This window comes from Cnephaeus nilssonii (assembly GCF_951640355.1).
Source record: "Cnephaeus nilssonii genome assembly, chromosome: 13".
Classification (NCBI taxonomy): domain Eukaryota; kingdom Metazoa; phylum Chordata; class Mammalia; order Chiroptera; family Vespertilionidae; genus Cnephaeus; species Cnephaeus nilssonii.
This window is the reverse complement of record NC_137084.1, coordinates 314,438-337,816: the sequence shown is the minus strand read 5'-3', so window position 1 is coordinate 337,816 and position 23,379 is coordinate 314,438. Positions and strand designations below refer to the sequence as shown.

General features: G+C 65.0%; 2 protein-coding genes across 8 annotated transcripts; both read right to left on the bottom strand.

Annotated features, from left to right (window-relative positions):
* Window positions 1-1,589: 1,589 nt before the first annotated feature.
* On the bottom strand, window positions 1,590-14,916 carry TNNT3 (troponin T3, fast skeletal type). 7 transcript variants are annotated; one of them, XM_079787178.1, is made up of 14 exons: window positions 14,479-14,916; window positions 14,312-14,332; window positions 13,461-13,481; window positions 13,221-13,235; window positions 11,237-11,272; window positions 10,578-10,596; window positions 7,579-7,624; window positions 6,050-6,166; window positions 5,871-5,948; window positions 5,517-5,630; window positions 5,290-5,399; window positions 5,025-5,115; window positions 3,248-3,288; window positions 1,590-1,811 (listed from the first exon to the last, which is right to left on the bottom strand). In XM_079787178.1, exons 8-14 carry the CDS (start codon window positions 6,131-6,133, stop codon window positions 1,757-1,759), a joined length of 573 nt encoding a protein of 190 aa, XP_079643304.1. In that variant the 5' UTR covers window positions 6,134-6,166; window positions 7,579-7,624; window positions 10,578-10,596; window positions 11,237-11,272; window positions 13,221-13,235; window positions 13,461-13,481; window positions 14,312-14,332; window positions 14,479-14,916; the 3' UTR covers window positions 1,590-1,756. The 7 variants fall into 7 exon arrangements, with proteins under 7 accessions (XP_079643304.1, XP_079643305.1, XP_079643303.1 ...); XM_079787179.1 differs by having other exon boundaries at window positions 11,237-11,269; XM_079787177.1 differs by lacking the exon at window positions 13,221-13,235 and having other exon boundaries at window positions 11,237-11,269; window positions 13,443-13,481.
* LOC307109281 (uncharacterized protein) lies at window positions 14,789-23,366 on the bottom strand (the record flags this gene model as incomplete). Its single annotated transcript, XM_079787976.1, has 4 exons — window positions 14,789-16,000; window positions 16,135-16,165; window positions 16,856-21,749; window positions 23,350-23,366. The coding sequence occupies 2 exons, from the start codon at window positions 23,364-23,366 to the stop codon at window positions 20,750-20,752; spliced, it is 1,017 nt and encodes a 338-aa protein (XP_079644102.1). The 3' UTR covers window positions 14,789-16,000; window positions 16,135-16,165; window positions 16,856-20,749.
* Between the last annotated feature and the right edge of the window lie 13 nt (window positions 23,367-23,379).

The window sequence follows — 23,379 nt, the reverse complement described above, 5'->3', positions numbered from 1 at the left end:
CCATCAGGCCCCCGTGGCCCGGGGCCTCCCGATGCGCAGGGACTCCCAGGTGGCTTTGCAGCCCCCTCTGCTCCCAGCCGTTTGCTCCCCCCTGGTTCTGCCCGTCACCGGGAAGCTCACATCACCCTGAGCCCGTGGAGCCCTGGCCAGCCGCCTGGCTCCTGGGTGCGCTGTGCCCCGGGGCAGCGTCTGCCTGCTGTCAGCACCAGGCTGCTCAATTGCCTTGTCACACAAGCCGGGGGGCACGGCCTGGTGGGGACACAGGCCCGGGGCCTGTCACGTATCACAGGGCCGTGTGTTTGCCTCGCTGCGGCCGAGCGTGCTGGTCACGTAGTGCATTTGCACCGCGGCACGTAGCCAGCGTGTGGGGCGGGGGCGCGGGTGGGGGACGGGGTCTGAGTGTGCCGGCGGGGTATGAGTTACGTGGGGGTGTCCACACACAGGAGGCAGTGTTGGGAGGGGGCATGTGTGTTGGGGTGCTCACACGTGCGCCGGTGGGTGCTCTCTGGGGTTCGCCTTGGTGGTGGGGTCCTGCCCGCCCCCCCCCCCCCCCCCCGCAGGGCCTTCCTGGAGGCCGTTCGGAGCGGGAAGCTCCCCGTGAATACCTGGCTGTGCAGGGCTGTGCGTCTTGATCCAATTTCTCTGATTTATATTTTCCATAATTCCGTTGGGTCAGGATTTTCAAATTTATTACACAGTGCGCACTGTGTTCTCTTATAACATAGAAAGAGCCGTCTGTCTGCCGGCCGCTCTCCCCGAAACGTGCCTTTCCGCTGCTTTCCTCCGGCTGCGCCCCCCACCCGGCCCCCGGCTCCCTCAGCCCCCGCATTTCTGTAAAGTCTCCCACTGTGTGCCGAGCCCCTCCTCTCAGAACCCCTCCAACGGCCAACACAGCCGCCCCAAACCGGTATAGAGCTGCCCTAACCGGCCTCAGAGCCCCCCAAACCACCTCAGAGCTCCCCCAACCAGCTCAGAGCCCCCCAAACCACCTCAGAGCTCCCCCAACCAGCTCAGAGCCCCCCAAACCACCTCAGAGCTCCCCCAACCAGCTCAGAGCCCCCCAAACCACCTCAGAGCTCCCCCAACCAGCCTCAGAGCCCCCCAAACCACCTCAGAGCTCCCCCAACCAGCTCAGAGCCCCCCAAACCACCTCAGAGCTCCCCCAACCAGCTCAGAGCCCCCCAAACCACCTCAGAGCTCCCCCAACCAGCTCAGAGCCCCCCAAACCACCTCAGAGCTCCCCCAACCAGCTCAGAGCCCCCCAGTCTCAGAGCCCCCAAACCAGTCTCAGAGCCCCCAAACCAGCCTCAGAGCCCCCCCAAACCACCTCAGAGCCCCCAAACCACCTCAGAGCCCCCCAAACCAGCCTCAGGGCTGACACAGGGAGCCAGGAGGTGGAAGCTGCTGGCAGAGCTGGGGGGCTCCCCGGCCCCGCGCCCACGGCAAAGCATGGCCACAGCCCTGTGGCCTCTTGGGCTGACCCCTGAGGAGAGCACCCAGTGTCTCCTGGGCCCTCCATGCTTCTGCCCCCTCCTCACCCCCGGGTGCCCTCCCCCCCGCCCCACGAGCCAGCACACACTTGGTAGAGGGGAGTCTGACAGCTTTATTCACAGACCCCAGGGGAGGAGGGCCGCGAGGACAGGGACTTGGGGGGTGCTCGGGAGCCAGCCCCCCGCCCCCAGGCCTGGGGGCCAGACGCCACCACGGGGGCTGCCCTGGCGTGTGGTCTCTGCCTCGGGGGGCCTCTCTGGCTGCTCTACTTCCAGCGCCCGCCGACCTTGCCCTTGGCCGTGGCCCCGGCCTTCTTGCTGCTGCAAACGGGAAGCAAGTTGGTCTTGAGCATCAGGGTGTCCAGGACCCTGGCCGACCCCTTCCCCATCGTCCAGCAGCCCTCCGTCCTCACAGCTCTGCCCACCCAGGCTGCTGCCAGGGCGAGGGCCTGGCTCGGCCCCTGAAGCCCCCGGCACACATTCCTGGCGCCATCCAAGCAGCGACTCACCTGTGCCTGGCCGGGCCGGGCCTGGGCGGCTTCGTGCCGAGGCAGTTAGAGTGTTAGGAGAGGGGCTGGCACAGCGCTGGGACCCCCCCCCCGACTCCCTATATGCCCCAGGGGCCTGACTTGGGGCCGACCCCAGCCCGCCCCGAGCTCTCTGCAGAGGGCGGCGGGCTCCCCAGCGACTTTGCTCGGGAAAGAACAAGCCACCTGGCTCCTGGGGCAGCTGATGGGCAGGCCTGGGCTCTGGACTCGGGACCCGGGAGGCCTCTGTCTCGCCCCAGAGTCTCAGTTACTTGGCCCCTGGTTAGAGCTGGACCCGGGGTCAGGCGGTCACCACCGCTGGGGGGTCCCCAGGGGCCTGCCCCTTCTGTCTGAGGCACTCTGCATGCCCGTGCGCCGGGGCGAGGTGGGGGCGAGGACCAGGGCGTGTGGGCCTGGAGCCGCCTTATCGGACACCTCTGTGTGGGTCCCGAGGCTGGCTTCCCGAGAGGCCGCGCCCTCGTCCCGTCCTGCAGGAAGCAGCCGGGGAGCTCCCACATGCAGGTCCCCGCATACACACCCATGCACACGCACACGCACACACATGTACCTGCACACGCAGACACACGCACACCCTGCTGAGTGGCCCGCTCTCGGGGCCTGCATCAGCCCCTGCCCCACACGACAGAGCCAAGGAGGGAGGCCCGATCCAGGGAGCAGCAAGGAGCAGAAAAACCCTTAGACTCTCCAACTCCAAGCCGCCTGCTCTTGCTGGAGGGTGACCGCTCAGGACCCAGAGCGCAGAGCAGTGGCCGCAGGGCCCAGGGTGGGCCTGGCTCTCTGGGGCTTCCCAGCAGTGTGTCCACGGGGACCACGGACTTGGGGGCCCATCTTACAGACAGAGGCTCACTGTCCTGAGGAACCAGGGTCATAGAGCGCCCGGTGACAAGGCCCAGGCCTCCTCATTCCTGCCCCAGGTCGCCTGGAAGGGACACACTGCTTGGATGTCCAGGAGCCCAGGCTGCCTCGCCAGGCCCGCTGCTGGCCTCCCCCACATGCCGTCGTCCTGGGCAGGGGCAGCGTGCACAGGGGGGCTGGGGTCCAGGGCATGGGCCCCACATGTTAGCTTGAGCAGCCAGTTAGTCCTGTCCCTGCTCTGCTGAAGGCCGGCTGCCCCTGGGACTGGCTCGACTCGCCGGGCCCCGGGGGGTGGGCAGCCGTGCCCTTGGGTCGTGTGCCCGCGCAGAGCAAGGCGTGGGGCAGGCTACTCACTGCTTCTGGGCCTGGTCGATGCGGCTCCTGAGGTTGGTGATCTGTGAACAACACGGACGACTTACCGCGGCGAGTCTGGACAGGGCCACGCGGGCATGGGCCGCACGCCCGCCCGCACTGCAGGCCTCCTCCGGCGGCCCCGGCGCCTCAGTGCCCACACGGGCCGCGCGCGCTCCCTTACTGTGCCTGTGGCTGGAGGACACCGGCCGTGCCATGGCCCTGGGGCTCCGACTTACTGTCGCTGGTGCACTGAGACCTGGGCCGTGCCACACAGCAGCTCCAGAGCTGGCACTTACCTTCCTGCCTCGGCAGGACGTGGGCACGGGCATGGCGGGAGGGAGGCTTGCAGACGGAGCCCCTGCCTCTGGTGGCCGCCGAGCTCAGAGCCACCCTCCGCTCCTCGGCCCGGTGGCTCCCTCCTCCTGACTGCCCGGAGGGGAGGGCAAGGCCCGTCCCCATCTGCCCACAAAGAGGGCAGGTTCGCCGGGAAGCAGGGTGCAGGCAGAGGGAGAGGCCAGGGCAGGAGAGGGGAGGCCTCCGTCACCTCCATGCCCGCTGCTGCCAACATCCTCTCTGACCCAGGGTTTTGCCATGCGAGAGGCTCACCGTGCACCACATACCACGAGCCTGGGCTTGGGCGGACCCGGCTACTTACAACTTGGCCAGCATCTCCACTCTGGCCCGGGCAGTCATGATCTGGAAAGACCAAGACGGTTACGGGCTGGGTGGGTGGCTGAGGCCTAGGCCCCGCCATGCACTGGGCTGGCCCGGGCCAGGACCCTCGTGCCTCTTCCCGCCCCGGGACCCTCGAGGGCCGTGCCCGGGCACGTCAGGAGGGAGGGGCCGGTCTGGCTCTGGGGGCGTGAGGCCCGTTCCTGCAGGCAGCCCAGTGGGGAGCGTGGAGAGAGGGCTGCGCCGCCCCAGGCCCGGCCCTGCTGGCCTGCAGGAGTGTGTGCTCCGGGGCGGGGGGGGGGGGGGGGGGGGGGGGGAGGGCAGGAAGGGTCGGGTGATCCTTCTGTTGTTGGAGGCGAGGAAACGGGGGCCCAGAAGGACCGGTAACTTGCCAGGGCACAGGGCTCCTGAGAAGGAGGCAGGATTCGCCCAGTTGTGGGTTCTGGTCCCCCAACATCCTCTAGGCAGTGGCTGGTGGAGGTGTCAGCCTGGACCGGCCTCCCCAGCGGCCCGGGGAGAGGGAGGGGCAGGCACCAGGCCTGGCTGTGAGGCTGGATGTGGCTGGGTCTGCGAGCGGCCGGTTAGTCAGTGGCACCGGGTACCGTTCCCAGGTGCACGCGGACTCGGGCCACGGCCAGGGTCGGCACAGGGTCGGTGAGCCCCTCTCAGGAGACTCCACGGGGCCGCCCTCCACAGGGGCACCGTCCCAGCCCCAGCCCCCGCGGCAGGGTGGGGCGCACGGCACCCTGCCTGCTCTGAGCTGAGGAGGGGGACCCCGGGGGCTCTGGGGAAGCAGATTCTGGGGGTCGGTGTGGCTGGGGCTTGGGTTTGCAGAGACGGCCTGTGTGGAGGACACCCAGGAGCCAGGGCACCTAGTGCCGCCCTGGGCTGGGCGCGTGGCACGGGGCCTGTCGGAGCCCCGGTGACTCAGAAACTGAGCCTGAGGCCTCTGCCCGCTGCTCCCTGGGGCCGCCCTCAGAGCAGCTCGTGGCTCAGGGTCGCCTGGAGGAGCAGGGCCCGCGCGTGGGGCCAGGCCCGGGGGAGGTGGGGACGTGGGCGCTCGGCTGGCGGGAGAGACCTGGATGGCCCAGGCTCCGGTACTCACGTCGTATTTCTGGCGCTTCAGCTTCTCCGCAAAGTCGTACTTGTCGGTCTCCAGCTGGTACAGGGTGTCCCACAGCTCCTTGGCCTTGTCCCTAGGAAGTGGCCAAGTCAGGCTGGGCCAGCTGAGCCCCGGACGGCAGGGCCCTGGCCACCCTCGGTCCTCCTCCGGCCACACCGAGGGCCGGCCCCAGCGACCCCACGAGACACCCGGGCGGTGGGTTCAGAGAGGGCTCCCCCCGCCCCCGCCCCGGGCGCGGCCCCCTCACCTCAGCTTGTCCTCGCTGAGGTGGTCGATGTTGAGCGGCTTGCGTCTCTCGGCCAGCACCTTCTTCTTCATCTCCCGGGCCGTCTGCTTCTTGCCTCTCTTCTGGTCAGCCTGGGGGGACACGGCCGAGGGGCCGGACTCAGGAGGGGACGCTGCATGGCTCAGCCCGAAGTCCGGAGGCCGGGGATGCGGGGAGCCGGGCCGCCCGGGCTCTGAGCTTGCGCTCACCTTGGCCAGGTAGCTGCTGTAGTTGGCGCCCATGGAGGACAGAGCCTTCTTCTTCTTCAGGTCGTCCTCGGCTCTCCGCTTGGCGTCCTCCTCCTCCCTGCGGGCTTTCTCCTCCTGCAGAGACCCCGTCCCACGGCTCAGGGCCAGGCCGGCTGCCCTTCCCCGCAGGCGTCCAGGACCGCCCAGGCTGGCGCTCTCTAGAGGCTCCGGTCCTGGTCAGGGTCTGCCCTCTCCCCAGGGCTCTGCAGGGCTCTGGCCACCGGCCAGGGTTGGGGACCCTCAGCAGCAGGAAGAGCAGGGGCCCTGGCGAGCCCGTGGGCCGTGGGTGGGGGGCAGGAAGGGCAGAGGCCTCACCGCCAGCCTGTTCTGGCGCTCCCTCTCCTTCTCGGCGCGGATCCTCTGCTGTTCAGCCCTCTCCGCACGGCGCTTCTCCTGCGGCCGGAGGAGTGGGTCAGCCCGGCCCGGCCGACCCTGGCCCCTCGGGACGTGACCGCCGCCCACCTCCTCCCGGACTGCCCACGCTGCCCACGCACGATTCTCTCCTTGAGCGCGATCAGCTCTTCTTCCTCCTTCTTGCGTGCCTCAAAGTGGCTGTCGATGAGGGCCTGCAGCTCCATGAGGTCTTTGTTCTGCCGCTTCTTCTGGATGTCCTGTGGGCCAAGCGGCCGTCAGCCCCACCCTCCTCGCCCCTCCACCCCGCCCGGCGCCCCTGTGCTCCAGCAGAGCAGCCCTGACTCCTCCAGCCACCACGGAAGCTGAACGCGACAAGGGATCCCCAAGTCACAGGGTAGGAACGGGACCCCCTGCCCCCCACCCGTGGATGAGTCCGGGCCCTGCACAGCTGTGAAGTCATCAGGAACCCTGGGATGGACTAGCTCTGACAAGGCCCTGTCACCATCCTGAGATGTCCTGCAGGAGCCAGGCAGAGAGGAAACTGGTGAGCAAGATAATTTGTTGGAGGGACATATGGATGGTGGATAGATGGATGGATGGTGGATGATGGATGGATGGATGGTGGATGATGGATGGATGGTGGATGGTGGATAGATGGATGGATGGTGGATAGATGGGTGGTGGGTGTAAGGATGGTGGATGGATGGATGGATGGTGGATAGATGGGTGGTGGGTGTAAGGATGGTGGATGGATGGTGGATAGATGGATGGATGGTGGGTGGTGGATGGATGGATGGTGGGTGGTGGATGGATGGATGGTGGGTGGTGGATGGATGGATGGTGGGTGGTGGATAGATGGGTGGTGGGTGGAAGGATGGTGGAAGGATGGTGGATGGGCGGATGTATGGATGGTTGGATAGTGGATGGATGGATGGTGGATGGTGGATAGATGGATGGATGGTGGTTGGATGGTAGATAGATGGGTGGTTGGATGGATGGATGGTGGATAGATGGTTGGATGGTGGATGAATAGGTGGTTGGATGGTGGATGGATGGGTGAATGGATGGGTGGTTGGATAGTGGATGGATGGTGGATGGATGGTGAATAGACGGGTGGTTGGATGAGTGGATGGGTGGTGGATGGATGGGTGGTGGATGGATGGGTGGATGGGTGGTGGATGGATGGGTGGTGAATGGATGGGTAGGTGGATGGATGGATGGATGGTGGATAGATGGATGGTGAATGGATGGGTAGGTGGATGGATGGATGGATGGTGGATAGATGGATGGATGGTGGATGGTGGATGGTGGATGGATGGGTGGATGGATGGGTGGTTGGATAGTGGATGGATGGTGGATGGTGGATGGATGGTGGATAGATGGGTGGTTGGATGGTGGATGGATGGGTGGATGGGTGGTGGTTGGATGGGTAGGTGAGAACATGGATTGGTGACTAGCTGAGTGGATGGGTGATGGGCAGAAGGACAGATGGAGAGAAGGGAAGAGAGATGTCATTAAGGGAGAGGTTCCCTCTGGTCCAGGAATGAATGAAAGCAGGACTGCCTGGGGTCAGGAAGCCCTGGCTCGGGATGATTCAGAGATGACCTTGTCAGGCCTGTGGCCGGGGGTTGGGGATGGAGATGTGTGGATCCAGGTTCCACAAACTTACATCGAAGTCTACTTTCTCCCCTTCCGGGATCTTAGGAGCAGTGAGTCTGGAAAAGAGAGAGGCTCATGAGCAGGGACAAGTGGGGACCCCCCAGGAGAGCTGGCCTGGCCCTCCCACCCTCTCACCCTGGCACCTGGCTGAGGGCACATTGCTTGACCTCTGTCTTTTTTTTTTTTTAAGTTTTTAAAATATGTTTTTATTGATTTTAGAGAGAGAGGAAGGAAGAGGGAGAGAGCTAGAAACATTGATGAGAGAGAAACATCGATCGGCTGCCTCCCTCCTGCACGTCCCCCACTGGGGATTGGGCCTGCAACCCGGGCATGTGCCCTGACGGGGAATCCAAACAGTGACCTTTTGGTCTATGGGATGATGCTCAACAACAGAGCCTCGCCGGCCGGGCCCTGACCTTCGTCTTAACAGATGGATAACCCCCTGTCCCCAGGGTGGCTCGGCCCCCTGGAGAAGGCGTCAACCTCTAGTGTCCCTCTGGGTGGCCAAGTCCTGTCCATCTCGAGGGCTTGTCCACCCCCGTCTGTCCAGGGGGACACCCTCGGTTTCTTCCTCAAACAAACAAACAAATGCCAGGAGGTCAGACCAGAGGCAGGGTGGTCACCGCAGGCGCCGTGGGGGTCGCGCGCCTCCGTGGCCAGGAACGGCCCTCTCGACCCTTTGCCTGTCTGTGGCCCCGCTTTCATCTTTCTTTCTGGGGACCCGGAGGAAGGGGGGCTGGGCAGAAAGCAGTTTGAAGAAGAAGCGAATCCCCCGCCCCGCAACCCGGCGGCCGGCCGGCGGCCTCCCCTCCCCACCCCCGCTCCAATGCATTCCAGATGGAGCAAAGAGTTAAAACGACAACAACAATTTTTTAAAACAAGCCGTTGAAGAAAGAGGAACTGAATATCGATCAAACTGCTGGACCGGGAGAGGGTTTTCTGAGCTCAGAAGGTCCCGCTGAGGGAAAGGTGGCCAGATGACTCCACGCAAATGAGAAACTTATGTATGTGAAAAAAAGGCAGAAATGGAAGAGGGGGGGAAAGAAAACCCAACCCAGACTAGAAAAATATTTTCAGCAAATACAGAGAAGACTTATATCCTTATGCAAACGGATGATTAAGAAAACAGAGCGCTGCCTGCCTCAGATAGATGGGCAGAGGCCATAAGCCGCGGGTCCTCCCGAGGAAGAAGGAGAACCAGTGTAACAAACAGGGGGCAGCTTTGCCTGCAGTAATCAAAGGGACGCCAGGAAAACAGCCCTGAGAGGCCCCTCTCATCCATCAGCGCTCCCCGGGCGCAGCGGTGTGGGGCGCAGACCCTGCTCACGTCCACGCCGGAGACCGCTGGCAAGCCCCTCGCGGAAAGCCATTTGGCAGGGATGTCAAAAGCCTTAAGAGCGTTCATACTCTTTGACCCATTAATTCCAGTTCTGGGAATGAAGCCTAGGGAAATAGCCAGGAAGACAGAAAATGCTTTCCGCCCGCGTTATTTATGACGGTGAAACCCGGGGCGAAGCGGCACGGCCCGCGCTGGAGGGACGGTTAGGAAAATTATGGTTTGTCCGATTGATGGAATATTATGTGGCCATTCAAAATATTTAAGAAGACGATGTAAAAACATGGAAAAATACTTATGAATGGTGCTACATTTTTTAAAAAAGGCAGCACTCAAGGTTCTATAGACAGGCCGGGGTTTGAAAAACAGCTCTGGGTTTAAACCTTTTTTTTTCCGAGCCCAATGCATGGAAAGAGTAGGAAGAAATAAGCCCTTTTATTTCCCTCCCCTTTCCCGCAGTCTGGCTGGCTGGGTGGGAGTTATAGATGATTTTTTTCTTCTTCTTCTTCTTCTTCTTCAGTGGACTTTTATGTATTTTCCAAATTTTCTTTAATGAGGTGTTTTATTTTCATAATGAAAACACAAACATTTTTTTAAAACTAGAAAATATCTTGTGATCCGGCAGCTTTACTCGAAATTGCTGACAAATAACGTGGCAGGGACGGGGAAGTGCTGGCTCCGCGGCGCCCGGCGCCCCCGTGGAGCCCGCGCGGCGGGCGTGTGCGGAGGCCCCGCATTCCAGCCTGCAGAGCACACAGGCACGGGCGTGCAGTCACGTCCCGAGGGCTGTGGCTGACGTGCTTATCGGCGGAGAAGTCAGAACACTCGGATTAAAAAAACATCCCTGAAATCTCACCAATGCGATAAAGGCGGGAAGGACCCTCCCAGCCGGGGCCCTGGTTCCAGCCGCAGGGGCTCGGAGGCCCCGGGGCAGCGGGAGGTCATGGAGCCTGGGTCTGGGCCCGCCACGGCTCCCAAGCGGGTTTCGGGGACGAGACCCTCCTCCCGCGCACCCCACTTTTGTGCCTCTTTCCTGCCTCAGGCCCTGGGAGGCCCCGCCACACAGGGGAGTTGTGAGGGAGGCCCAGGGGGGTACGTGGAGGGCCATGGCCTCCCCTCTCGACGCCTCTTCTCCCCCACTCCCGGTCCCCCTTCCTTCCTGAGCTGGGCCCCCCCCTGCAGTAAGTCCTCCTGGCCTGCACTGAATGACCAGGGCAGAGCTGACCCCACGGGACGCGAGTCTGTCTGTCCCTGGGGACAGAGGGCCCAGGTAGAGTCTGGTCCCCGGCTGCGGGGGAGGCACCAACTGCCCAGATCACCCCATTCTCAGAATGCCTGCGCGGGACAGCTAGAAGGTTCCGCTCCAGCTCCAGGAGCAGGAGAGGCCACTTTCTCTCAGGGTCTGGGTGCCAACGCATCCCCCACGGAGCCAAATGCAGCGTCTTCCTCTGGGGGCACCCGGGCCCCGGCCCTGGGGGTGGCGGTTTCCTGGGTGACCTGGTCCCCAACCAGCTGCCCCCACCCCGGCTCCAGCCTCACACCCCAGCCCGCGTCCCCCCACCCCGGCTCCAGCCTCACACCCCAGCCCGCGTCCCCCCACCCCGGCTCCAGCCTCACACCCCAGCCCGCGTCCCCCCACCCTGGCTCCAGCCTGGCCTGGGCCTCACACTCACTTGGGTCTTGGCTTCTCCTCTGGTCACCACCGCACCAGCCAGCATGGGGAGAGGGGAGAGAGACCACGTGAGACTGGGGTCCCCGACTGCCTGCAGGCCCCGGGGGTCCCCCAGCTGCTGCTCTGCAGCTGAGCCCGCACCCACTCCACCAACCACCCGAAGAAGAGGGCTCGCCCCCACTCTGTGTCTGAAGAAGTCCCTGTGGGTTCTGGGGAGGAGAGTTCAGGGGGACCAGGACACAAAGAGGGAGAAGGGGTGAAAGGGAGGAGGAAGCAGAAGCAAGAGGCACTTGGGGGGCAGGGGGAAGGGGGAGAGGGAAGACCAGAGAGGCAGGAGGGGACGGGGAGCTGGGTAAGGAAGGAGGGGCTCTGATGGAGGGCGACGGCGGGGAAGAGGGGAGAGGAGAGAGCACCCTTGCCCAGGCTCCTGCCTGCTGGCCGGTCCCCACGACCACCTCCCCCCCCCCCCCGTGCCTGCAGACGCCCCGAGGGGACAGTGCCCATGAGGCACCAGCCTGGCCTGTGACGAAGGCCATGCCGAGCAGCCTGGCCTGTCCTTGGAGGGAGAGGGACGGAGAGCTGGCGAGACAGAGCGCAGGCGGGCAGCGGGCAAGCGCGTCCTCCCCTCTCCGGGCGCCATCACGGCACCGAGGCCCTTACCTTCCTCGTCCTCCCGCTGCTCCTCCGCGGCGTCTTCTGGGCAAAGCGCACATGCAAGAGAGAAGCCAGCGAGGCTGCGGAGCGTTGGCGGAGCGAGGACGCGGGCAGGGATGGGGAGGCAGGCACGGGGGCAGCGCCTGGACCCCATTAGTGCCTTCAGCTGGGGGCCAGAGACGGCTGTCCGGGGGGTGGGAGCGGGGGGTGGCCATGCTGTGGGCCAGGTGGCCTGGGAGACCCGCCCCCCTGCACTGGGGCCTGAGGTGAGAGGCGACCCTGGGCGGCCGTGGGTGTGGCTGCTGGCTGGGGGCACCTTGGGATGCTGAGCACCTCCCCACATGGTGCCCTCGGTTCTGGGGGGGCGGTTCTGGGGCCCGGCTGCCAGGTTTTGAAACCCGGTGGGTCCAGACCCATCAGGTTAGTGAAGCCTGTTGGTGCTCGGGCTAAGCCCACCAAGGCTGGAGCGTCCACCACGTGCCGGGGCCACGGAGCCCAGGCCTGCTCCTCCCAGGGACAGGGGGCGGGGGCGGGCTGCCTCCCTGGGGACCTGCACCTGACCGGAGGGGCTTCTCTTTCCTCCTCTCTCGGCCGCCGTGCCGCCGGGGCCTGCAGATCCGAGCTGCCAGGCCGACGGGTTGCCCTCACGTGGGGCCTACATCCTTTGACCCTCCGCACCCAGGGCCCGGGGAGGTCCCAGCTGGCCTGGCCACCGCCCGGGTCTGCAGCTGGCCTGGCGGCCCTGGCTGAGAAACCCGCTCCGACCCCCAGCTCCTCCTCTGCCCTTGGCCGCAGCCAGCCAGCCCCTGGGCGTGGGTGGGGTCTGGCCTGGTGTGCCCTCGGCAGGTTGCCCCTCACGTGCCCCCAGCTCAGGAGTCGCTCAGGATGCTTAGGAACCAGCAAACAGCCCTTTGCAGGGGGCCCAGCGCCCCGTCACCCAGCGCCTGGGGCCGGTGAGCCATGAGCCTGAGCCAGCGGCGGGGGCGCTTTGCACGCAGGAAGCTGGTCGAGGGGCAGAAGGAGAGCTGCTGAGGAGCTGGGCATTTGTAGGGGCCTGGCTGGGGAGCGGCTGGCGGGGCCGGAGTCTGCGAGGGCGGGCCCAGGCCAAGAGCTGGGGGGCAGTGGCCATGCTGCAAAGCCCCGGCAGTGGGCAGCGGGGGCCTGGCACCCCGTCCCCGCCTGTCGTCTCTGTCTGTCTGCGGCGGGGCTGGGGCTGGTGGCCCGGGGACCCTCAGCCCCTACAAGCCTGGGCCCTGGCACCTCTGCCTGCTCTCCCACCACACAGGTCCCTGGGTCTCCCGGGGCCTCTCTGAGTCCAGGGAAGGGAAGACAGTTTGGGGGTCATGCTTGGGGTTCACCGAGGCGTCATGAGGAGAAGACCACCGGGGCCCCTGGCTGGGACCCTCCCCCCGGGGGCTCCTCACACCCGGGCACATCAGGCTCTGACGCCGGCGACGGGTGGCCCCTGGGACCTCACGCTCGCCTACTGGCTGCTCTGGTGCTGCCGTCCCCACTTGGGCTTCAGCCCCACGCGAGGCCTCACTCACTCGCCCTTCTCCCCCCTCCCCCCCCCTGCTCACGTCCCCTCTCCGGTTTGCTGCCTGGGGCAGGGTGTAGGCCGCCCGCCCTGCCTCTCCTCCTTGCTCTTCTCCACCCCACCCTGGAGGATCCAGAGGGTCTAAGTGGACCCCAGCACCATCCTCCAAAGACCCTACCCTAGGCTTGGCCTCCAGATGGGCCACCCCCAACTTCCTGCTGGCGGCCTGGGAAGGGCCTCACCGCACCCCTGGTTGCTCCCTGCTGGGATGGGGGGCAAGAGGAAGCCTGCACCCCGCAACGAGGCCCGCCGGAGCCAGCACCCCAGGCCTAACCTGTCCCCACTGGGTCCCAGCCCAGAGGAATGGGGGCGAGTCACACAGGCAGGCAACGAGGGAGGGAGGGACGGAGGAGGGAGCGGGGAGCGGCTCGGCCTGGGACGGGGACGGCATACCTTCCTGGACCTCCTCTGCGGACGGACGGACGGACGCAGCGCATGTGGGGAGAGAGGGGAGAGAACGGCGGTGACTGGGGGCAGAGGCGGGCGGGGGCAGGGACGGCAGGGGCAGGGGTCAGAACCACGCTGTGAGTAGGTTACACGGCCTCTTGTTCCTTCGGAGCCAGGCTCCTGCTCCACCCACACATGGCCACGTGTGCACACGCACCCACACGGGACTGAAGTCACGGCACATACCTGGTTCATGAGCTTCAGGGGCTAAGGAGGGCGCGGAACAAGAGGCAAGACCACGGGTCAGAGGTCAAAGGAGGAAGGATCCGAGGTTAATGGACACAGCCGGTCACCACGCGAGAGGGTCAGTGGCCGCGGCCGAGGGGTGGCATGCAGGAGGCGAGCAGGACACGGTCAGTGCTGACCCCGGGTGCGGGCTCCCCAATCCTACCCCTGCCTCGCACACGGGGAAACCCAGACTCAAGGGGAGGCTTCGGCCCCGGCTCTAGCTTTTGTTCTGACTTCAATGCTCTGGCCTTGGGGACGGGTGCTGAGGCTCTGGCCAGTCCTCGCGCCCCTGGGAGGACGTCCATGCCGGGCCCAGAGGCCACGCTCGGGGCTGCACTGCGGTGGCACCAGGAGCCGGGACGGACAGGGCCTCCTGGGCAGGGTGCAGGGGTGCCAGGGGCCGAAGCACGGCGGGGGCTCAGCCCTCACTCCAAGGCGAGGCCTGCTGCAGGGGTGGTTCCTCCATGGCCCTCTGCTCACCCAGAGCTGGCCGGGGGCCCTGACCCAGACGAGGGGTCAGAGGTCGCGTAGCCTCTCCGTCACCCACCGTGGGCTCTCTTTGGGGAGGAAGAGGCCAGGCCTCGTCGCACATCTGGTACATCTGGTCCAGCAGCCCCCCCCCCCCCCGGCCGTGACCCACCCAGGGGCGTGCCCAGTCCTCAGGGCCCCCCAATCTGGTCAAGCGTGGGGAGTGGTTAGTGTGTTATGTGGGGGCCACATGGGGGGCCCCTTGGCTGGCTGGTGCCTCGCTGTGGGCTCCAGCCAGGCCCGGGCCCCACATGGGGACCAGAAGTCCTGTGTGCGCATACCTTCCTCCTGGACTTCTGCGGCTGAGGGTCGGGCGGGCAGAGGAGAGAGGAGAGGGTTAGGCCAGGAGCACACTGCAGCCCTCCGGGTGGGCCACCGTGAAGCCCAGGCCCGCGGGCAGGTGGGCTGCGGGGAGGGTGCAAACCAGGCCCCGGACCCGCTTACTCACCTTCCTCCTGGGCCTCTGAGCCGGAGCGGCGGGAGCGGCGGGAGAGAGGGAGAGAGGGAGAGAGGGGCAAAGGACAGTCGTTAGAGGCGAACGGGGCTGGCGGGGAAAGGAGGCGGCACGGACGGCGGCTCAGAGACCTGGCCTGTCTGCCTCTGCAGGGCCACCTCCTCTGGGCTCTGGGGGACCCCGAGTCCGCTGCCCTCCCAGGGCCTGCCGCCACCCCGGCCCTGAGGCGTCTGCGCACCGAGGGTCTGGCTAGGTCTTGCTCTGCGGGCCCCAGAGGTGAGGACAGGGGACGAGACCCACCACGTGGTACAAGAGAACGCCGACCCAGCAGAACGCGGCATGGCGGGCGGCCTCTGGGTGTGCCCGAAGGTGACCCGTTAAGGATCGGCTCCCCAGGCCGAAAGTCTCCACTTTCAGCAGAAAGAGAACGGTTTCCCTCACGTTGTTAGGGGAGCCAAGTGCTTTCAAAGTATTTTCAGCGCAGAGCGTGCAGGAGGCCTCCCAGGAGAGCCCTGCTGGTGAGGGTGCACGAAGGCGCGCGTTCCCAAGGCCCAGCGGGTGCCAGGCTTCCGCGGGCCTCCCCTCTGAGCCTGAGAACCGCCTCCCCGCACGGTTCCCAGGTGCGCGCCCAGGCAGGGCCTGGAGGTTCCCACGGAGGCAGAGCCGGGCGGGCGAGGGAGGCGGCTTCAGAGGATGCCCCGAAGGTTACCCGCGGCGTGGGGTGGGGGCAGGGGGTGCTGAGCCAGAGCGAGCTGGAGACGGAGGGACACGGGCCTGCACTCCAGACCCTGAATATTAACGAAGGTGAGGGTGTTAATGGCCGAGTCCCAGCTAACTGCTCACGGCCGGGCGGGCGCGATGAGGGTGAAGGATTAATGAATGATTAATGCGTGTGCGTCTATTAATCAGTTAACGAGATGGGAAGGCAGCCGTGACCGCAAATGGGAATTAATGGTGAGGAAGGAGGGTGGCTAATTGTCGGGCTCCAAGGGGCCCGAGGGTCCTCAGGCCGAGCGGGTGGAGCGGATGAGAAAGGTCGAGTTCAGGGGGAGGCCCGGGCGGGGGCTCCGGGGGCTACGCACTCACCTTCCTCCTCGTACTGCTCTGCAATGGGGAGAAGAAAGGACAGAGCCTGTTAGCGGGGTGACCCTGGGGCTGGCCGGGCCCCAGAGGAAGAGGCAGCTCTGGGGGTGACAGTGGCTTTCGGGGGGCCTGGGAGCCTGGGCACCTCTGTCCTACTAGGGGGGCATGGCGGAGAGTGGTGGGGCCTGCAGAGCGCCCTGGGGCCGGGCTGCCCGACTGCCTTGGGGTGCAGGCTGGGTTCAGGAGGGCCCACATCACCTTTCAGAAGGAGGAGGCCATGGGTGCAGGCACGGGGGGAATCTAGGGCCCACGGGACGAGGCAGATCTAGGGCTTGCAGGCAGGGGTCCCAGGAGAGCCACGCCTGGGGACACGCAGGTCCCTGGGGGCCGCGCAGAGGGATAGCAGCACGGACACTTACCCTCCACCTGTTCACTGTGGGGAGAGAGAGGGACAGAGCGTGAGGGGCTTTCGCTCAGCTCCGGGGGTTCTCACACACACAGCCAGGGCCTGGGGTCCCCAAGCAGGCGTGGGGGGGGGGGGAGGGGGGCTCTCCGACCGCTACTCACACTTCCTCGTCCGACATGGTGGCGGGTGTTTCTGCGGGGAGACCAAGGCCCGAGTTAGGAGTTGCCTCGGTCCAGAGGGGTTCAAATGGGGAGGGGCTGGGGTGGGAGGGGACATCTGTGGGCAGGGTCAAGGGCCACCGCTCTGGCCTTGGGCAGGCCCCTCCCACACTGGGGGCCGCCTCACGAGGCCTCTTGCTTCCGCCAAGGCCCAGGGTGAGGCCCACCGTCTCATCCTCCTACCCTGGCTCCAGCCCGGAGCGGGGACCCCCAGGGATGCGGGATGTTGGAAGGTTGTGCGGGCCACCCCTACCCCCCCAAGCGGGTCCTGCCCGTCCAGGCTGCTCTGGGGGGTCTTGCCTTTGGGGCGAGTTGGGGGCTCCTTGGTCTTCCTACCCCACCACCCCCACAAGAGCCGTGTTCCTGGTGTGAGCCCCAAGCTCCCTTCTTTGACCCATGGGTTCCTGCAAGGACCCACGTTCTCCCACGAGTACCCTGAGGCCGCTGTGCGCCCACAGCCCTCGCGATCCCTCTTCCCGGATCACAGGGGGCCCAAGCTGTCCCTTTGTCGCTCCCTCCTCCCACCAGGCAGCCGCCCGCGCCCTGAGCTCCCGGGAACAGATGGGGGCCATTTCCCTGTGTCCCCCCCACCACACACACACACACATGTGCGTTGCAGGACCGAGCGGACGGCCCCCTCCCCCCACCCCCCCGGCTCTCCCGCCCGCGTTCCCAGGCCCCGTGCATGCTCTTGAGTTTGTCAATGTCTGCGGGGACGCTCTGTGTCCGGGCTGCACGTGTCCAGGTGCGGCCGGCGCCAGGCCAGCGTGCTCGAGGACCGTTTTCCGGCGAGCTGGCCACCGCTCACGCCCGGGGCGGCCGGGGCCTGGGAACGCTCGAGCAGCTGCAGGAGATTGCCGGCCTGGGGTTTGAGACAGCCCAGCGCCTGACAGCCCATTACAGCTCACTTGAAGACAATAGTTATGGCCCCCCCGGGGGAGCTTTGTATAAGAAAAACACGCGTTCATCATCGAAAAATGCGTGCACGTCGCATTGCTAAGGTGGGAGCAGCCCTGCAAAGCCTCGGTCAAGAATGCTGCTTTCCCCAGAGCAATTTCAGCTCCATGCATCATTAAGCAGCAGCTCCGAGAGCCCTCCAGGCAGCGAGCCCTTCCCATCCCCACGCGCTTCCTGGAATCCGCTGCTCCCTCCAGTTACAGCCTCCGGCCACGTCCACAGTGTATGTGGGGGGGGGGGGCGGGGGTCTCACGGCTCCCGAGCCTCCACCCCCCCACACACCAGCCTGGACCCTGGGGCCACGCTCTGGAGGGTCAGGGGGAGCCGGGGCCTGGCCCTGCTGTGCCCACCTCTCGCCCTGGCAGCACCCAACACCTGTCAGCCTCCTTCAGAGGGGCGGGCACAGCCCCAGCCCAGACGCGGGTTATTTTTAAGGAGCTGGTGGCAGCTGAGGGGTCTAGAAATAGGCGCCCGGGGTCAGCCAAGACGCCTCTGCCCAGAAACCCAAGATGGTGGGAGGGGGGCTGCGGGGCAGCTGCCCGCTCGGGCCTCTGCCAGGCCGGCCCTGCTCCGTGTCCCCGTAGGTCCACAGGCCGCCCGAGTCCCTCTGTCCTTCTGGGGGAGCCTGAGGGGCACCCGGCGGGGGGGGAGGAGGGCACAAGGAGGGTGCTCGGGGCAGGGACGGCACGGCACAGCCAAGAGGAGGCCAGCTGGCCCCGCGGCCCCGCCCTCAGCGGGCGAGGGTGGAAATAGCCTCTGAGCTCAGCGTTCCTTAGGAGACACACACCCTCCTTCCCGGGTGACAAGACGTAGCTGGGGGGGCGGGGTGGGGGACACAGGAGGCCCTGCCACTCACTTGCCGTGGGCCCTGACCACGTCCCCCCAGCACCTCCCCCCGGCCCTGTCCGCTCCCGTCCTTGGCTGCCTGGGTCCCAGCCACCCCGCCCGGGGCCATTCCCGGTGGCCTGGACAAGCCCCTGCCTGGGTGTCGTCTGTACAAATGGCGGCCTTAGAGTCACGGCCACCCGGAGCCCAGAGCCCCAGGGGGCGGCCTTCCTGCCCGCTTTGTCTCCGAACCCTCAGCTCTCTCCAGCCCCAGCCTGGGGACCCCCCTCTCACCCAGGACCTCCCAGAAGGTCCCCCGCTTGGGCCTCCACGGCCTCGGGGGCGCCCCAGTGTGCTCCCGTGGTTCCCCCCGGCCGCTACCCTTAGAATCGAGACTCCTGGAGCACGGCGGCCTGGCACCCCAGTCCCGGGACCCCAGCAGGTGCCTGGGGCGCGGCTGCCCAGGCCCCAGCACGCAGGCCCCGCCCCGCCCGGCCGCTGCGCCGCCGTCCCCACCTGGCTGAGTCTGGAGAAAGGGCTGCGGCTCCCTGTGGACAGGACCGGCTCGGGCGCTGCCCTCTCGGCCCCACACCCTTATGTTATAGTGACACTTGATCTTTCCCAGCAGCCCATTGGCCAAGGCCGGGTGGCCGGGGCCGTGCCCACGCGGGTCCCTTACCAAGTATAGGAATAGCCCAGGAGGAGGCCCAAGGAGGTGAGGATGGGGGCAAGTGTGCTGAGGAGCGGGGCCGCCCTCTGCGCCCAGGAGGTGTCAGCTTCTATTTTTACTGCCCCGACAGCGGGCACATTCTTAGCGGCTGAGGAGGATGAAGGAAGGGATTGGGTGCCCCCGGGGACACACAAGGTTCTCCTTGGGCCAGCCTGGTGTGGGGTCCCCAGCCCAGGTGCCCCTCTGTTCCAGGCGACAGTGGGGTGCACATTACACAGTGCCCCGGCCCACCTACCTCCCCCTCCGAGGAAGCGGCCAGGGCTTGGAGACCCCCGTGGAGTGGAGGACCCCGAATCCTCAACCAGGCCCCCCTCGCATGCAGGCCACAGCAAGGCCAGACCTGGTCCTCCGGGCACAGGACACAGGTGTGGGGAGTGCTCAGGCGAGAGGGGTGAGCAACTGCTAGGCCTGGCACCCCCGTCCCCAAGCCAGGGCCCGCCCTCTGCCATCAGCCCGGAACTCCCAGCCGGGCTCAGTGCGCCCCCACAGTGGGCTCGGCCATACCCGTGGGTCCCCGCCTTGCTTCTCAGGACTCCAGGTGGCACCCTCCAGCCAGCACACAGCTCGCTTGGCCTCCAACGGTCCCCACGCAGACCAGTGAGGCCACAGGTCCCCCCGGCCCGGCCCCTCGAATTAGGGAAACCAAGGCCCGGAGTGGGGGAGAGCAGCCTGGCACCTCCTTCCAGACCCCGGCTCAGGCAAGGCAGACACAGATGAGGCCGCTGCCCTCTGGACCTCAGCGGCAGGGGTGGCAGGGGGACCTGCCTGGGAAGCTGACCTGCCCAGCCTGCCCCCCTCCGTACCCACCCCGGGCTTCAGAGGCCCTCCCTGCCCACCTCCCCGAGGGCCCGGCCGTGGAGAGCCCCAGAGGCCGGAGCTGCGGGGGACGTCCCTACCCTCCTGGGTGGAACCCTGAGCTCCTCTGGCCCGACGGTGTCCCCTGCACCGGTCCAGGTCCTTGGTGGGCAAGGTTTTGTTGGGCCACACGCAGCCCTGACCCTTGGCCACTTCGCATCCACTCTCTGCCCAGTGGGCTCTGTAAGCCCTGAGCGGCCCCCTGCTGTCGCCCCCGAGGTGGGGGTGCTGTCGCTCCTCAGATCGACTCCTCTCGCTCTGCCAACAGCCCTAGGATCGCCCCAAGCACCGAGGCAGGGACATGCACGGGACAGCGTCGGGGCAGCTGGCTGTCTGTAGGCCCTGCTGGAGCGTGGCCTGGGAAGCCCCAGGCACCCAGGGAGCTGCCCGCTGCCCCCTGCCCCGTGCCGGGCCCAGGGGGCTCCCAAGGGCTGCACCTGCAGTGGCCCCGCTCGGCCAGCAGAGGAGGGTGGCTGCCCGCTCAGCGGCGTGGCCCCTGGCAGGTGCTCTCTGTGAGCGGGCTGAGCCAGAGCGCGGGCGCTGAGGTCAGAGGGACGGGGCAGGTTTTATTTTGGGCACCAGTGACCTCCCCGCAGGCGCCAGGCCCACGGCACGGCAGGACACACCAGCGGGCACTGCTGGCCGGGCCGCGGGACACAGAGGGCCTCCACAGGTAATCCTCACTCGTCCCCGGGCCTGGCGGGCTGGGGTGGCGGAAGAGGGCAGGGCAGGGCAGGGCAGGGGCCTCAGGGGAGCGGGAAGGGCACTGAGGCAGGGGCAGGGGTGGCCCGGCCCGGGCTGTGGTGGCGACTGGTCTTTACTCCAGGAAGAGTGTGAGGACTGGCTGCAGGTCCTCACCCGGGACAGTGCGGGGGGCTGAGCGGGGCCGGGGAGGGCGCCCCCGAGTGTCTTGGTGCCAGCTGTTCTTGGAGTGGCCTTGGGGAGGGCAGGGGTCCCTAGATCTTGGCCTGGCCCCCAGGATGTGTGGTTGGGGGTATTGGAGCCCAAGGAGCTTGAACATGGCCCGAGAGCCCTGAACTGACCTGGGTGACTGCTGGTGCCAGCTGGGCTGCATCTGCCAGGCCTTGGGCTCCAGCTCTGCCAGGCCCAGGTGCAAGCTGCTGACATGGCACTTTCCCATCCCCATGCAGCTGCCGCCCCACATGCCCGGGTGCCTGGGCAATATACAGATCAGGCCCCTCTTCCTCCCACGCGTGGGCCCTGGTGCCCTGAGCAGGGGGGTGGGTGAGGCCTCTCAGGTAAGAGAACGGATGGCGGGTCCTCACTCCAGATGGATGATGGATGGATGCACAGACAGATAGGTGGATAGGTGGGTGGGTGGATGAATGGATAGATGGATGGATAGGTGGATGGATGGGTTGGTGGGTGGGTGGGTGGGTGGATGGATGGATGGATGGATGGATGGATGGATGGATGGATAGGTGGATGGATGGGTTGGTGGGTGGGTGGGTGGATGGATGGATGGATGGATGGATGGATGGATGGATAGGTGGATGGATGGATGGATGGATGGATGGATGGATGGATGGATGGACGAGTGGGTGGATGGATAGATGGATGGATGAGTGGGTGGGTAGATGGTTGGATGGATGGATGGATGGATGGACAGATGGATAGATGAATGGACGGACGGATGGACGGACAGACGGACGAATGGATGGATGGATGGATGGATGGATGGATGGATGGATGGATGAATAGATGGATGAATAGATAGATGAATAGATGGATCAATAGATGGATGAGTGGGTGGGTAGATGGATGAATGGATGGATGGATGGATGAATGGTTGGATGGATGGATGGATGGATGGATGGATGGATGGATGGATGGATGAATAGATGGATGAATAGATAGATGAATAGATGGATGAATAGATGGATGGATGAGTGGGTGGATGGATAGATGAATAAATGGATGGATGAGTGGGTGGGTAGATGGATGGATGGATGGATGGATGGATGGATGGATGGATGGATAGATGAATAGATGGATGAATAAATGGATGTATGAGTGGGTGGGTAGATGGATGGATGGATGGATGGATGGATGGATGGATGGACGGATGGATGGACGGATGGATGGATGGACGGATGGACGGATGGATAGATGGGTGCGTGGGTGGGTGGACAGCCAGCTACCCCGTGGGCAGTGATCCCTCTGAACCTCTCTGCCTCAATGGTGGACAGGTTCTGACCCCCTGGTCCTGAGTCAGTACAGAAGTGGGCATCAGTGATTCTCAGACTGGGCCAGGTGTGGACAACCCGACAGGGGCTGAGAGGGTCAGAGCAGTGTGGTTGGTTGCCTCCCTGGCACCATCCACCCCACCTGCCTCTCTCCCCTTAGGTGGTCCACCTGGTCCCGGCACACTGCCCAGATGTAGACCTGTGCTGCCTGCCCACTATCCTCAGCTCAGGCCCCATCCAGCTGTGGGAAGGGAGAGAGCACCATGTCTCCGACACGGCCTCAGAGGTGGGCCAGAGTGAGAAAAGGTGCCAGGACTTTCTTGGGTTTCACACTTCTGAGCCGACACGTTTGCTCTGTCTTTTGGGAGGCTGGCAGATTTTGACCATGAGGACTTCAGCAACGGAGGCTCTGAGCAGAGCCAACCTAGAACCCAGGGTCCAGGCCAAGGTCCTGCCGGCTCTGCAAGGGGCTCCCTGGACACGGAGGGCGCAGGGCCCAAAGTCAGGCCAAGTGCAGGCCCCGTGAGAGGCGGGGGAGCAGGGAGGACCCCCACCATGTCTCCCACTTCACACATGTGTCCACTCACCCCACTTATTTTTATACATCCACGATCACTGTCTATCTCCCTCCCTTCTTTTTCATCATCCATCTATCTATGTCCATCTTCCCACCCATGTATCCACCCACCCACCCAGCCACCCATCCACTGTTCTGGGCAGCATGTGTTTATCTGACCACCTCTCCCACCTTTCTCCCATTTACTCTTCACACAACCATTTCCTGCCCATCTACCTCTCATTCCTCTACAGGCCCATCCATCCATTCATTCATCCATCATCCTTCCATCTACCCATTCATCCACCCATCATCCACCCACCCATTCATCCATCTCTTCATGCATCCATCCATCATCCATCTGTCCATCCATATATCCATCCACTCACCCACCCATCCATCCATCCACCCAGCCACCCACAGGTCTGTCTGTCCATCCATCCATCCATCTGTCCATTCATCCACCCATCATCCACCCACCCATTCATCCATCTCTTCATGCATCCATCCATCATCCATCTGTCCATCCATATATCCATCCACTCACCCACCCATCCATCCATCCACCCAGCCACCCACAGGCCTGTCTGTCCATCCATCCATCCATCCATCCATCCATCCATCATCCATTCACCCATTCATCCACTCATCCATCCATCCACCTAGCCACCCACAGGTCTGTCCATCCATCCATCCATCCATCCATCCATCCATCCATCCATCATTCAGACATCTGTCCATACATCAAACCTTCACTGAGCAACTCCTGGGTGCTAGGATGGAGCATGACCCCAAGGCAGGTCTTGTCCTCAGGGGGTGCACAGACCAGAGGGGCACACTGTTTTGGGTGCTATGAAGTTTCTCTCAGGCCAGTCAAGGGGGAGACATCACAGACACTCTGGAAGAGGGGAGCTGTCCCCCACACATCACATGTGCCGGGATTTAGGCCATCACACACCTCAGATCCAAGAGTCTAATCCCAGAAGCTACGGGACGGGACTGGGTGTCTGAATGCAGAGGCCAGAGACCTGGGTCCCACCACCATGTCGGGGGTGGCC

Bases quoted from the DNA above. Each gene is read 5' to 3' on its own strand.
- TNNT3 (XM_079787175.1), bottom strand. From the start codon at position 11,573: ATGTGGGGAGGTGCTCAGCATCCCAAGGTGCCCCCAGCCAGCAGCCAC. The intron at 6,167-7,578 runs GTAAGTTTGTGG...CTTGGCCCACAG, and splicing joins GGGAGAAAGTAGACTTCGAT to GACATCCAGAAGAAGCGGCA. The intron at 3,289-5,024 runs GTGAGTACCGGA...TGTTGTTCACAG, and splicing joins TGAAGCGCCAGAAATACGAC to ATCACCAACCTCAGGAGCCG.